Below are 13767 nucleotides of genomic sequence, written 5' to 3' on the forward strand. Positions count from 1 at the left end.
AATGGAGGGACTAGGAGAGCATAAATATGCCTAATGTTGGGCATGGAAGACCAATAATCCTAAAAGCTACCTTCCACAACAGCACCCTGAATGTATCAGAATGTGCAAGTTAGATGCAATCAAACTTTTTTCAAGGAACATGCAATTTCTCAATCAAGAGCATGTTATCATGCATGTAAATCGTGCAGCCAGAGTGCATGTTGAGTTTCCTTTATTTGTCATGCATTTTATTTGATGATGTCATGCAATGGATGTTTGCAAAGCAGAAGAGGGTCAGATTCTTCTACTCCCCTTTTCCCTCTGCGTATTGTTTATTTGGCAATAGGTCCACCTTGCTCAGACACAGTTGATATCAATAATTCCATAACATGAATTGATTCAGATTATAAGAATATGTTTAAATATTTTAAAACAAAATATACAATATAAAAAGTGACCTTACAACAAGTTCATGTCATGAGGGGATGACTGTAAAATGAGAGAAAAATTTACGAAAGAAATACTCTCTGTTGCTGTTGCAGGAGCAAACTCTAAAGGTACAATGGACGTTTGTACACTAGGAGCCAAATAAAGGCACACATCATCCAATATCAAATTAGAAATGTTCTTGATGAAGACACCAGAATTCTGATGTTCCACGAGACCTTGGCATCCTGGCCTGTAATCTAGTAGTCCCCCTGTGTAGTTTGTGATTCTCTGCAGCTGCACTTGAACATTTTGGAGGCGTATATTTCTCAACAGGCCACCACCTAAGCCAGACAAGAAGATCCCATTTTCTGATACAGCAGATATATTCACAAAGCTTACATTGGTGATAGATCCTACAACTGTGGCAGGTGTTCGAGGGCAAGATGTGACATAGATGGGTTCAGCACGACCCCACCAGGAAAGGTCATAGTACCGTGTATGTATGTTGAAATTGGAGAAGACAACATCAGATATGCTCCCTGCTCCTCACCACAGTACATAATTAGGACGTACAACAGTAGTTTCTTTTTTAAATTGGACGGTAGAACGGCTTTACAGTAAGGCCTACTATTCTCTCATGTTGTGTGATTACACGGAATGTAGCAACACAATATGTGATAGCTATGCAAACTAACCTGAGTCTCTGAGCTGAAGTCCAAGTCCCCTGTGAGAGTCCACGATCTGCATGTCATCAAATCTAAGACTCTGGAAATTGAAACTGCTCTGACTCCCAAGCTTCACTGCACATGATTTGGTTCTAATCCAACACCTAGATACTGTAAGGTTGTGCACAGGGCCATAGTTTGTCTTGACACAAATGGCATCATCACCTGTATCTATGTGGCAGCTCTGAATGGATGTGTTGTTAGAAGAGTCAATATCAATGCCATCATTGTTTGGGGTATCGAAGTCACCCCAAATCGAAACATGGTGTATCGACACATCATCCGAGCGAACAATGTGCAGGCTGTAAAAAATTTCCTGGTTTTGTTTAGTCTTCATGCAAATTGGCATTCTGAAAAGAACCAACCTATGCAAACATTGCATCTTGTAGCCCATTACCCCAGTCCACATTTTAGATGAAACCTGAAAGCCTTGGTTTGAAGACTAACATTCAGTTAACCTGTTGATATTCCTAAAAGCACTCATTCAATGATAGCATTCTGCTTGCTATTCCCTCCCCATTCAAAGCATGAAAATTACATTGGGCAGTTACGTTTTTTTATCATACCAGTCAGGAAATATAGGTATGCCACTTTGAATGGCTTTGGGTATATCAGAATGCTAGTATTAGAATTAGGTGCTTGTTGTAATGCCATGTTATGTGGATATGGGCTTATCAAATGAAGATGAGGCCGATGAGAACACCATTTTTCTTGGATGAGGGTTAACCAAATGCATTATGTGAATTGGGATTACCATTTTGTTGCAATTGTCCAGATGTCATAATATGAATAAGGGCTTGAAGAAGCGTGTAATGGGGTGGGTTAGATAAACTATGCTTAAGCATTTTAGAAAACTGCTAACCCATGGAAAAGGGGATCTTTAAAGCCCTTGTCTACCATTGCTAGATGGCATTCAGACATAAATGGTATTCTGAGAAGCACTAATCCATGCTAAATGACATTCAGACAAAACCTAAATGGCATTCTGAGAAGCACTAATCCATGCTAAATGGCCTTCCAAAAAAATCTTATTTGCATCACATACCCCAATCTATCCCAGTTAAATGACAATTCAATTATTCCTGATTGAAAGATGGCAGTCGGATGAACCCCAATCCAAGTAAAACGGTATGCCGATGATCAGTGATTCACATAATCAAACTTAGTCCAAGCAAGATGGCATTTCAATGAAGCCTGATTCGCATTATAAACCCCTGGTCAAAGATGGCATTACGAAGAATCCTTGATACGCATGATAAACGCTGGTATATGGATGTATCAATCAGGGCTAATTTTAATGCCGTTCCCCATGATTTAGGGTTTATCATGCGAATCAGGGTTCATCGGAATGCCTTCTTGCCTAAAGGCCGTCCAATCGAGCTGCGGCGAGAGTAGACATACCACCAATAGGCAGGTTGTCGCAGGTCGATGTTCCAGACGCGGACCCTTTGGCAGTCCAGGAAGCCCAGGAGGCGAGGGCGGCATTCGTCCCCATAGCAGGCACCCGTCTGGTTCCAGCTAACCATGACATTCTTGACGTCATTGAAATTCTGGACAAACTTAGAGCTCTGGCCGTCTATGACCCCGCCGCCGGTGACGCCCACATCTGAGACGTTCTCGGCCAGCAGGAGGTACCAGCGGGAGCTGAGGGCAGGGTAGTGGTCCTGGGCGGGGCTGGCAAGCAGGGTGGCGCCCGGGAGGATGTGGAGGACGGTGTGGGATCGCAGAAAGAGAGTGCCGGTGAGGAAGCGGCCGGGGGCCGGGAAGAGGACGGTGCCGAGGCCGCCCTTCTCCTGGGCCTGGGCGGCGCAGGAGTCGATGGCGCGTTGGATAGCTTGGGTGTCATAGCAGAGGCCAGTGCCTGTGGCGCCGAAAGCCGTCACATCGCAGGCGCGCCCCGCGTCCTGAGCTGCAGCGGCTATGGCGACAAGAAGCAGGAGGAGGGAAATGGTGATGAAGGCCATTCATTTCGGCAAAGTGTTTTGGTTACAACATTATAGCTTGCAATTTCTTTTTTTCTTTATATATATATATATATATAATTTATCACCCCCTCAAAAATACAAGCTGAGGTGGGGGAGCAGTAGATTCTTTGAATTGATCTAGAGAAAGATTGATCTAGAGAAAGTTGTTGACTAGATGATTAGAGAAAGTTGTTGACTAGATGATTAACTATGGTCAGTTGCTTCAATTTCGTTTACATATATCATGTAAGCTTTGTCTCGTTTACGTAAAGCATGTTTAGCTTGTGTGTGTGATATCAGTGGACAGCGTCCATTGGTGGCATCAGTATGGAAGAGTTAAAGTTTCGTTTTGGTGTGTGATCCAAATCGTATGTGTGTCATAATCAATTTGCGGGATTGAATGGATAACGAAAGAGCATACCTAGAATGATATCACTGGTGTGTAGTGGTGCAATTAAGAAATCTCTTTCCTCTTTATAAGGACCAATGGCAATCTCTAGTTGCCTAATCTCCTTAGTACAATTGCAAAGTGTACCTTGGAATGCAAATTTAACCTTACAAAGTGATGGGTGTGTTTCTAATTGCAACCTCTTAACAACACGTTCTGAAATAAAATCATACGTAGTACCATCATCATGCAGCACAGCAATATAATGACCATTGATTTTACCCTTTATCTTAAGCAAAGAATAAAATGAAACAGAGTTACCTGGCATATCGCTTTGTTCGAGGTTACCATCATCATGTAACGTGTCTTCAGACCAATCTAGAGCGTAATCACCATTATCGTTAGGTACCTCTTCGATGTTGTGAAGTTGAGCAGTTGATGGTCTAACATTCTTCCAACATCGAGTAGCAAAGTGGCCTGGTTGGTTGCACTTGTAGCATGTAGGGCGAGGCTTCTTTGCAAAATTAGTGTTGTGACTAATAGGCTTGGGTTGAGATACATTACTTTGATCATTAATAGTCTTTACATTTTGAGTGGGATTTGTGCGTGTATTGCTAGGTGCTATCCAAGGCTTTCTATTTGCATTAAAATTGTTAAAAGAACGTGGCCCAATGGGAGTACCATAATGACGAGGCATTGGTAGTCGATTGTTAGTGAAACTTGAGGTTTGTTGATTGTTGGATGAAAAATCATTGAATTGTTGAGTAAACCTCTTTTGCGTTCTGCATCATGGGCTAAAGAAATAGTTTCATCAAGTGTAGAAGATTTGAACATGTTTACATCGGCTTGAATAATCTCTTTGAGTCCTGATTCATAACAACGTTGAATTGTATTTTCAGGTACTTCTTCAAGCATATGGAGTTGAAGTATTTTCAGGTACTTCTTCGTCTATGAGACATAGTCAAAGTATCCCATGCACAACGTGCTTTGAGAGTAAACTAGGGTGGCAAAAAGCTAGACTTCACTTTACATTGGAATTTCACCTAAGTAATTGGTTTGTCACTACTTTTACAAAGAACGTTCCCCGTAATGATGCATGATCGACCATGTGGTTGGTATCACATTTGATCCTATCTCTTTGTGAAAAGGTATCCTCTCATGAAAAATAATCATCCAATTGACTTAACCATGAAAGTACGAGACAAGCATCCTTTTTTCCATCAAATTTGATAAAAGAAAAAGTACGACGGCTAATTTTACTATCCTTTTTTGTTTGTTGAGCGTCGAAGGTAGCCTTGATGATTTTGGCAATACGAGCATCTTTAGATTGTGGAGTAATAACTTCATTACCATCAAATCGTTGTTCGAGGATGAGGCATTTTTTTTGTTCATCTTCAAGTAGCTGCTTGAGAAGTTGAATGCAATCTTCAAAAGTTGGTGGTGAAAGTGGTGAGTTTGTAAATCCACCATCTCGGGCCTTGACATCTTCATTGATAGGGGTGTTGTTGATGGTTGGTTAAAATCGGCTCCTGAATCCATGGGCTTGTGAAGAAGAGGCTTGAATTGATCAGGTTAGGTAGTTGGAATTTTGCTTAAGTGCTTGGAAATTTTTCCCAAAAAATGATTTTTTCTTTAATTTTTTGAGAATTTCTAGGAATTTTTGGTCTCAAAAAGGGTATTTTTGGGTAAATAAATGGGCTATGGAAGAATAAAAATGATTTTTTGGTTATGAATCGTGGGAGAATTACAGAGGCTGAATTGGGCTATGAGCAAGGAATTTAAAAAATGAGAATTTTGAATGTGTTATGGGAGAATAAGAAAAGGATTTTATAAGCTTTGAATTTCAAAGCTTTTAGTAGCTTTAAAAGCTTTAAGCTTTACTAACTAAAGCTTATAAAAGAGCTTCATGGCAAGTAACTCATAGCGCACAAGCGTATTTCATGAAGTAACTTAGGATGAAAATATGTACCGTGCACTATTGAGAGGAAGGGGAGGATGAACTGAAGCCAAAGAGGCTCAACTGAAAGTGGTTCCGCCGGGGCCTCCAAGGTGAGAGAAATCCATCGGTGGTGGTCAATTGGGAAGAGGATTTGAAAACAGAAAAACTACTTTTGGATTTTATGTGGTTTTTGCAAGTGGTTTTTAAATTGGAAAAGTGATATTCCACCTTGGAAGGACCATTGGGTAATAGATTTATGGGTTTTTGTCACCCATCGGACAAAAATATACCTTTCTTGTATAACCTTTGATTTTGTATACTTTGTATTGAAAATTTTACCTTTGGCAAAGCTCTTCCACTTCTTTATCCACTAGCTCTTCACCGCTTTAATCAATTGCAATCACTCTTGGCTCTGATACCAATGTTGTGGGAGGTTGATATGAACCCATAATAGTGAATAAAAAAAATATTGAAGATAAATAGAGCAAACAAAATACTCAATACATAATGTTGGATCCAATTTTCCCCCACACAAGAGTGAGCCCACGCTTCCTCTTGGTGCACTTAAATATATTTCATGGGTAGCATTTGGGGCTCAAAAATAGTCTTCTTTACAAATATGTCAACTTCTTTAAGAATAGTATCCTTCAAAAGTAGTTTCCTTTAAAAATAGCTTTCTTGAGCGTGCAAGCTAGGCTTCTTAAAAAAATAGGTGTGAGCCTTGAACCTTATAAAAGTGCAGATGTCTTGAAAAATAAAATGTGCACAAGGGAGCTTTTACATATCCCAAATAACATATACACATTGCCAATAAATATGAATAGCCTCCAAATAAATTAATAGCGCTTGTCATAAATCAAATATTATTTAACAACATTCAAAATTGGTCATCTCAAGATATTTCTTGACTAACAACATCTCACCTCCATTATCACATATCCCAAATAACATATACACATTGTTAAAAATATGAATAGCGTCCAAATAACACAAAATCAAATATTATTTATCAGCATTCAAAATTAGTCATCTCAAGATATTTCCTAAACAACACCATCTCGCCTCCATTATCCGGTGCAATGATCTACACTTGCATCAACTAAGCCAAACAATTAATAAATTAATTGATTAAAAATAAACATCTATATGAAACTTCATATCAATAAGACAATGCAACCAATACTCCAACGTACGCATAAAGTAAGCTACAATCTCTCGGATTTAGAAAAGTATCCCAATCTAAACCTATCTAGGAGAATTCACAACATAAAAACTTGGGACTAAAATATTCCATGAATTCTTTTAAGAATCCATAAATATACAACATGGGAACATATATAAAAAATCCATGAATTCATCCTCATAACATCTACATCCTTTCGCACAAAGTGAAATACACAACCATTCCTGCAGTTTCCTAAAATGATCATATGATAAGTTTGGAGCATCTCGACTGTGTTGTATATCATATGTTAGCATTAAGAGTTTCCAATAATAGGGGAGTCAAGTAACACTACAACAAGCGCACCAAAGCAAGCCATTATTGATCTTACAATAGAAGATTCTCGTACAGACACACCCTATCAGAAGAGTGTGGTTAAATATTTACTATCTAAGGAATCTCATGTAGGTGTTCTTCACACATAATGATATTAGTATGTATGCATATTAAGAAAGTGGAAGAGATTTCACAAATTTACGTTGGCAATGTGGCTTTTGAGCTACTGAAGCTAGGTGATCCTTTATCCTCACTAATGAAAGGAATGGAGCAAGTATATGATGGCTATTGTTGGGTGAAACCTATGGAGAGTCAAGTAAAGTTTTCGGAGTAGTCCAAAAAAGTTCTTGTGGAGGATTGCTTGAGGGCACTTATGCCTTGTGTAAGAGTATTTATTGGGAATTTGTAATTTTTAAATAATAGGAAATCTCACACAGAAGCTTCCCTCACTTGGATTAACATTGGATGGATATATTTCCCTAGTTTGTTTCTACTATAAGACCAGACCTGTATGTAGACGCATGTGTGAGTTAAAGTGTACTATTGTATGCCTGATGACCCACATATGAGTAGATTGATAATATATTAGGGGGAACATTTTCATGCGGTGCAAAGGGGCATATCAAGGCAAGCGTTGCAAAAGATAAGAGAACTTGTGCAAGAGGTAGTTTCAGAGGTCGCTACAAAGTGGTCCAAGGAAGATCCAAATGGATATCACAAAACAACTTGTATTAGATATAGTTGTTATAGAAAGCATACGAGGGATGGATCAAATATTAGCAACATGGAGTTGTCACTATTATTGGAACACATGCATCCCCTAATTCAATGTCAAAGGTAAATTTAACTCCATATTTATTTTAATTTCATGATTGTGCTTCTCAACATAATTTTACATAAATTATTAAGTTATCCCATTCTCTTATAGATTCAGGAGGATGGTATGTGCTTTTAGATTCAACGGTACAGTGCAAGGTGTGCAGAGTCTAGTATCCTAGATTTGAAGAGACAATGCACTTTTAAGTTTTTCCATGGTAGTCGTTTTCTTGGACAAGCTTTGGATGATTCGGAGAGGGGTTACATGCTTAAATGTCAACCACAGGGCCTGCATCAGGTTTAGACTTTTAGTGAACCATATACGTCAAATATGAGACGATGATTTAAAAAGGGCTTGGGTTTGTTTTGATCTCGTCAGGCATGTGCAGGGATGGATAACAATGGTTGCACATGTATATAATCCAAGGTATAGTATGGTCTTGTAAAACTCCTAAAAATTTCGAACTTCTTTACAACTATTTTACGACATACAGCTTACAAGAGATTATGATAATTGCTTCTTGCAAAGCAAAAGAAGAAGACACAGTTGCACAAGTTCTATTCTATAGGAGATGATCAATGATGTTTTGGTGCACAAATGCCCTCTTGCAATCCACAAAGAAGCATGCATTCATGCAAGGCAAACATCACGGAGCAGGCCCTACAAGAGCAAAGTTGAAGGAGAAGGCTAAATCATCAAAAGCTTCAAGCCCGTCAATCACTAGCAGATTGGTGGGGGAAGTAGTGAGGATTGACACAAGTGCAACCAGACTATATTAGTGATAACATTACAGTTAGTCAACTTCGAAAACCAAAAAGTATAAACCTTGAGGATGAAAAATCTTCACATCATTCGAAGTATGTCACAGAAAACAAGCCACACAAGAAACAGGGTAGGAGATTAAACTTTCCACCCACTATTCCTAAAGCTACACAAGGTGGTCAACATAATGTAGAGGGATTTACAACTGAAGATAAGGTGCAAGAAATTGTAGAGAATGACATACATGATTCAATGTGGGCTATCCATCAAACAACAAGGCCACCTGCCAAGGATGGTTAGGTGACCAAGATGGCAAGTGTAAGAAGAGCACCAAAAATTGTGGGTGAGGTGTTCTAGCTCCATCTTTCTATGGTATGAGAGAGTGGTCAGGGGGGCAGAGGCATTAGTTCATGTGGTTTTGCCAATAACTACGTGGTTTTGCCAATAACTACGTGGTTTACACATGGAGAGTATATAATATAATCTGTCAAATCACCTGATATACCCCCACTTATATGGCCAGTTGGATGAGGTACATACCTTACTGTGGATGAGATTAGAGCATTGGAGGCTAAAGAATTTGTGTTGTAAAAGAGATTACACCAAGAAGCAAATGATGCAGCCCATCGGTCAACAAAGTATAAAAGTGGCATATTGGATATGGCGGCTAAGAGAATAGATTCAACAATTTCAAATACAGCTACTGTCTTCAAGAATTTGGTCATTAAGGCTAGACAGATGGAAGTGTTTGTAATTGAGATGGAGGAATCACTACTATATTTAGTGAAAAATACAAGGTGACTATGGGAATAATCCATCATGCACATGTCTTGATTTTCAAATCAAGGTATTGCACATGCAAGCACCTTTATTTTGTATATTTGCATATTTTTGGGTTAGATGCAAACCATAATATGTTTATACATCAACCCACTCTAAAAAAGAAGGACCTAATGAGAATGTTTAGCAGTAGGTAAACAATCACCTCTAAGTTGATGATAATGTACTCTTGTTTTAAAAATTTCCTTGATTTTGCTAGTTTAAAATGTACTTTATATCATGGTTCTATTAACTCTCTATGAAGGTCTACATACTTTTTCATTTTTTTAATGTCTTAGTAGGACAAGCGCTATGGTTGTATGTCGATGGTTGGAAAATCTTCATTTATTATTTTAAGATTTTTTTAAATGTTGATTTCAACATCTCCATTTTATGTATTATCAATTGTTGGAATAGCTTTTCTTAAATATAGCATTTATCCATGCAATTACTTTTAATACACAAAGTACTTATCCATGCAATTACTTTTCTAACTTTAGGAAATATTTATGTAAATCACTTTCTGAAAATATCCATGCAAATCACTTTTTGCTTATAGCATGTTCTACCTGTATATATGATCCCCTGGCTCTTACCCTAACTCTCACTCCCATATCTCATTGCCTCCCTCTCTCTCACACTATCATTCTCTCCCTCCCTATTTATCCTTATTTCCTTCTCTCTCTCTCTCACCATCATTCTCTACCTCACCTACTCTCATTCTCACCCTCACCCTCACCCTCACCCTCACCCTCATTCTCTATCCTTCTTTGATTCATCATGTCTTCATCAAATTCTCCCAACTCCACTCTCAAGGATACCCTTAAAGCTATTGGCAAGGATTTGTGCAAGAAGTTGAGTGGAGATGTGCAAGAGCATCTCAAATAGAGAGGGACCTATAACCAAGAGGGGGGAATGTTAACTCTCGAGCAAATCTTGGGTTAATAAGGACCTTTGGAAACACGTAAGGACCTGCCAATGACACACTTGAAGATATTGTCTATAGCAAAGGGATGAGTTGTCATCGAAAAAGAGCTATAGGGATGCATTTGGCTTCTAGAAGAGCCACAACAAGGGCATGGGTGCTTGTAGTCAACAAAGAGTGGCCATGGACATAACAAGCTTTCGCAATCTCCACCTAAAGAAGCAAGACTTTAGACATGTGTAAAGCACTCAAGTCTTGCACTTATACTTTATGTTATACCAAAAGAGGATGGTATGTCTCATGTAAAGGCCATCATCCCATGTAGTTCATGATTGTATTTGAAACACTGTTAACCCATTCCTAGGGTTAACAAGAGCTACCACCATTATCTTACATCAAGGGATCAAGGTAGATACACCAAAGGGTCATACATTCAAGATATGAAGCAATGGTATCCAAATCTATAACTTGGACAGGTGCCCATAATGGTGTGACGGAATACGTAAGGCGATTCTCGCTTTAAGAGCATGTGGTAGCAAGTTAGGATGAAGTCCCAAGGGATGTACATCATGGATATATTATGAGAGTAGTCATTGTAATAGCATTAGGCCTCTTGTGAGCCTAAAGTGCCTAGCTGGCCACAGTTTAAATGAGTGTAAACATGTATATTTGTGAATTTCTCTCATAATACAACATGCTCTCCCATTGTGCAATTGAGTCTTGCTCTTACTAATCCTTTTGCTAATGTCTCTCCCTAATGCAACAAAATCACGAACGACTCAGAGAGACAAAGTTGTAGTACTCCAAAAACACTACAACTCTCTCATACATAGTTTTTCTAAATTCCTTTTGGAACACCCTAAAAAACGTGCTGCGAAACATGAAAAAATTCCTGGAAAAAAATTTCATCTTGAAACAATGATGGAAAATAGGTTTTAGGACCTCCTCTTCCATCTAGGAAGTCACTAGCATGCACTTGTTCCAGAAAAATATCCGTAAGATCATTCACGTGCGTGTAGTGTCTAAGTTAACTAGCGCAAACATACACTCGTTTGACCCAAAGAAGAGTACACCATGCCTCTTGAGGCTGTAAAACGGGTTGTGAGAAAATATACAAAGCAAATTTAAAAAAAACACACAAGTATGCTTGCTCATTAAGGAGCAATTAGGCACCGAGACATGGCGCAACAACGATAGAGGGACTAGGTGGGCCGACACCCTCATTGAACCCAATGGTGGCTGATATCTTCAAGCCATTGAGATCTATGCCCCAAATGCACCTTCCAATACCATTTGCCATGCCAACAACAAGAGTGTCATTGGGTTTTACACCTCCTGATACTTCAATCCCACTGGGCTTTGGTCCTTTACCTAACATTTCCACAAATCCTATAGGTACCAACCCTTTCCAACCCCTGGATGCCCACACCTTGGACATATTGACTAGTCTAGGAAGGGGGGTAAGAGCAATCACATACTGACTAGTCTAGGAAGGGGGGTAAGAGCAATCACATACGGCCTCAGTGACTCATGCAAAAATATGACCATACAGATCTCCAAAATTATGGTCAAGTACGACGAAACAACTGATCTTGTTCAATTCAATCAAATGTTTAAATAGAGATGTGAAGCCTTTGGAAATACAAACTGCCCTACCAAGGTACATGCGTTGAACCTATGCTTAGAGAAAAAAGCTAGTCGATGGTTTATCACATTGATACCGGCAATTAAGACCAACTTCAAAACCTTGAAAATAGCCTTTATCCATGGCTTTTCAAGACAAGGTGATCGGTGGAGTGCAGCGAAAGAACTCTATTCAATTGAGAGTAAACCAAATGAAACCATTAGAGACTTTATCCTTCAAAGATAAAACTCTTGGACTCACGATGTGAGTCATGGGAGAAATTAAACGATTCTCAATTGAAGAGACGTTTCATGAAAGGCTTAAAGAATAACAGCTTACATAACTTGATCATTGTATCCAATCTAGAAACATTTGATCAATGTTGTAAAGAGGCAATATGTTTAGATGACAACATGATGAAAGATGATCATGTTACGAGATGTTCCTCATCTAAACCAAGTGAAAGCAATGGCAACAGAAAGATTGATCTCGAAATTGTCATTCCCTGAATTCTATGCAGCCTTACTTAAAAGCTTTCAATCGACATCTCTAAGAGAGGATGAAATCCTTTGAAGCCAAACATCCTTGATGCCTCTACAAGTGAGGAGTGAAATGCCTTATGTTCAGTGCAATCACTATACGACCATCCCAATCCCCATTGCGCATACAAGATTGTGCATACAAGGCACCTGTTTTTCTGTACTGCATATATTGTAAATCCTTTGGTCATGATACTACAAAGTGTCCCAATTCATCAACAATTGACTCAAAATCTCCATCTCTTGTGCACCAAACAGAAACAATCGAAAGGGTAGAAATTGCTCAGGAAGCAGTTAATCGAACACTTCAGTGTTTCTATTGTCGTGGACTGCACAAGGTGGCAGATTGCACAGTTTGGAATACTTTTCGTACACCCACGATCACTGACACTTTGCAGCCCCTGTGTGACCGCTGTGGCATCGACCACATGTTCCAATATTGTCCAAGGTGAGTTGCTTCAATGCAACTTGTCTCACAAAATACAACTCTTAACATCTTAAGTGTACAAAACAGGCAATTATCCACACGGAACCCTTGAATGTGCTTACATGCTTACATGCCAAGGCACGAGAAACGGTAAAAAAGAATGTAAAGATAACACTTCGAAATGGGTAGAAGAACATTCCTTAAAGCAAAAACCAAAAGAGAAAACAAAACCTTCTAAACCCAAGAAAAACAAGGGACAACAAACTATCGAAACCAAGGTTGAATTAAAGGATATGGAAAAGGATCCTGTGGATGACATAAACCCAAAAGAGACAAAAGCTACACATGATGCACAAGCATCCCCCTCAAAGGCCACCACACAAACTACAGCACCTATATATGCGACACGAGGATGGTCACCAATGATGGAGCTTGGTGGAGAGCTTTTCTTGGCTGCCCTCTCTCTCTACTTGAACAATCTCTCTCTAACTATTGCCACCACCATCTCCGCCCACCACCGCCCAGCCTAACCCAGCCCAGCCTAGTCTAGCCCACACCACCCTCTCTCTCCTTCTCCCACCCTCTTCCCTCTCCCTATATCTCTCCTCTCTCCTCTCTCCTCTCTCCCTCTCTCTCCTCTCTCCTCTCTCCCTTTCCCTCTCCCACCCTCCCTCTCTCACTCTCTCTAGGAGAGAGAGTATGGTGTGGGCTATATCCATCTCTCTATATCCTCCTCTCTCCTTCTCCCACCCTCCGTCCCTCTCTCCCTTTCACTCTCCCACCCTCCCTCTCTCTCCCTCCCTTTCACTCTCCCCCCCTCTCTCTCCTCTCTCCCTCCCTTTCACTCTCCCACCCTCCCTCTCTCTCATCTCCCACCCTCTTCCCTCTCTCTATCTCCTTGCCCCACCACCGCCCAACCCACCCTCTCTCTC

At 39.8% G+C, this 13767-nt stretch overlaps 1 protein-coding gene across 6 annotated transcripts; it reads right to left on the reverse strand.

Annotated features, from left to right (window-relative positions):
• Positions 1-359: 359 nt before the first annotated feature.
• On the reverse strand, positions 360-3115 carry LOC147604623 (Pectin lyase-like superfamily protein). Of its 6 annotated transcripts, XM_086794764.1 has the most exons (5): positions 2535-3115; positions 1299-1435; positions 1104-1149; positions 902-947; positions 612-749 (listed from the first exon to the last, which is right to left on the reverse strand). In XM_086794764.1, the coding sequence occupies exons 1-4, from the start codon at positions 3095-3097 to the stop codon at positions 935-937; spliced, it is 759 nt and encodes a 252-aa protein (XP_086650890.1). In that variant the 5' UTR covers positions 3098-3115; the 3' UTR covers positions 612-749; positions 902-934. The 6 variants fall into 6 exon arrangements, with proteins under 6 accessions (XP_086650888.1, XP_086650887.1, XP_086650886.1 ...); XM_086794762.1 differs by lacking the exon at positions 902-947 and having other exon boundaries at positions 360-749; XM_086794761.1 differs by having other exon boundaries at positions 360-749; positions 1104-1435.
• Between the last annotated feature and the right edge of the window lie 10652 nt (positions 3116-13767).

This window comes from Cibotium barometz, chromosome 61 (assembly GCF_041138505.1).
Source record: "Cibotium barometz isolate CiBa-2024 chromosome 61, ASM4113850v1, whole genome shotgun sequence".
Lineage (NCBI taxonomy): Eukaryota > Viridiplantae > Streptophyta > Polypodiopsida > Cyatheales > Cibotiaceae > Cibotium > Cibotium barometz.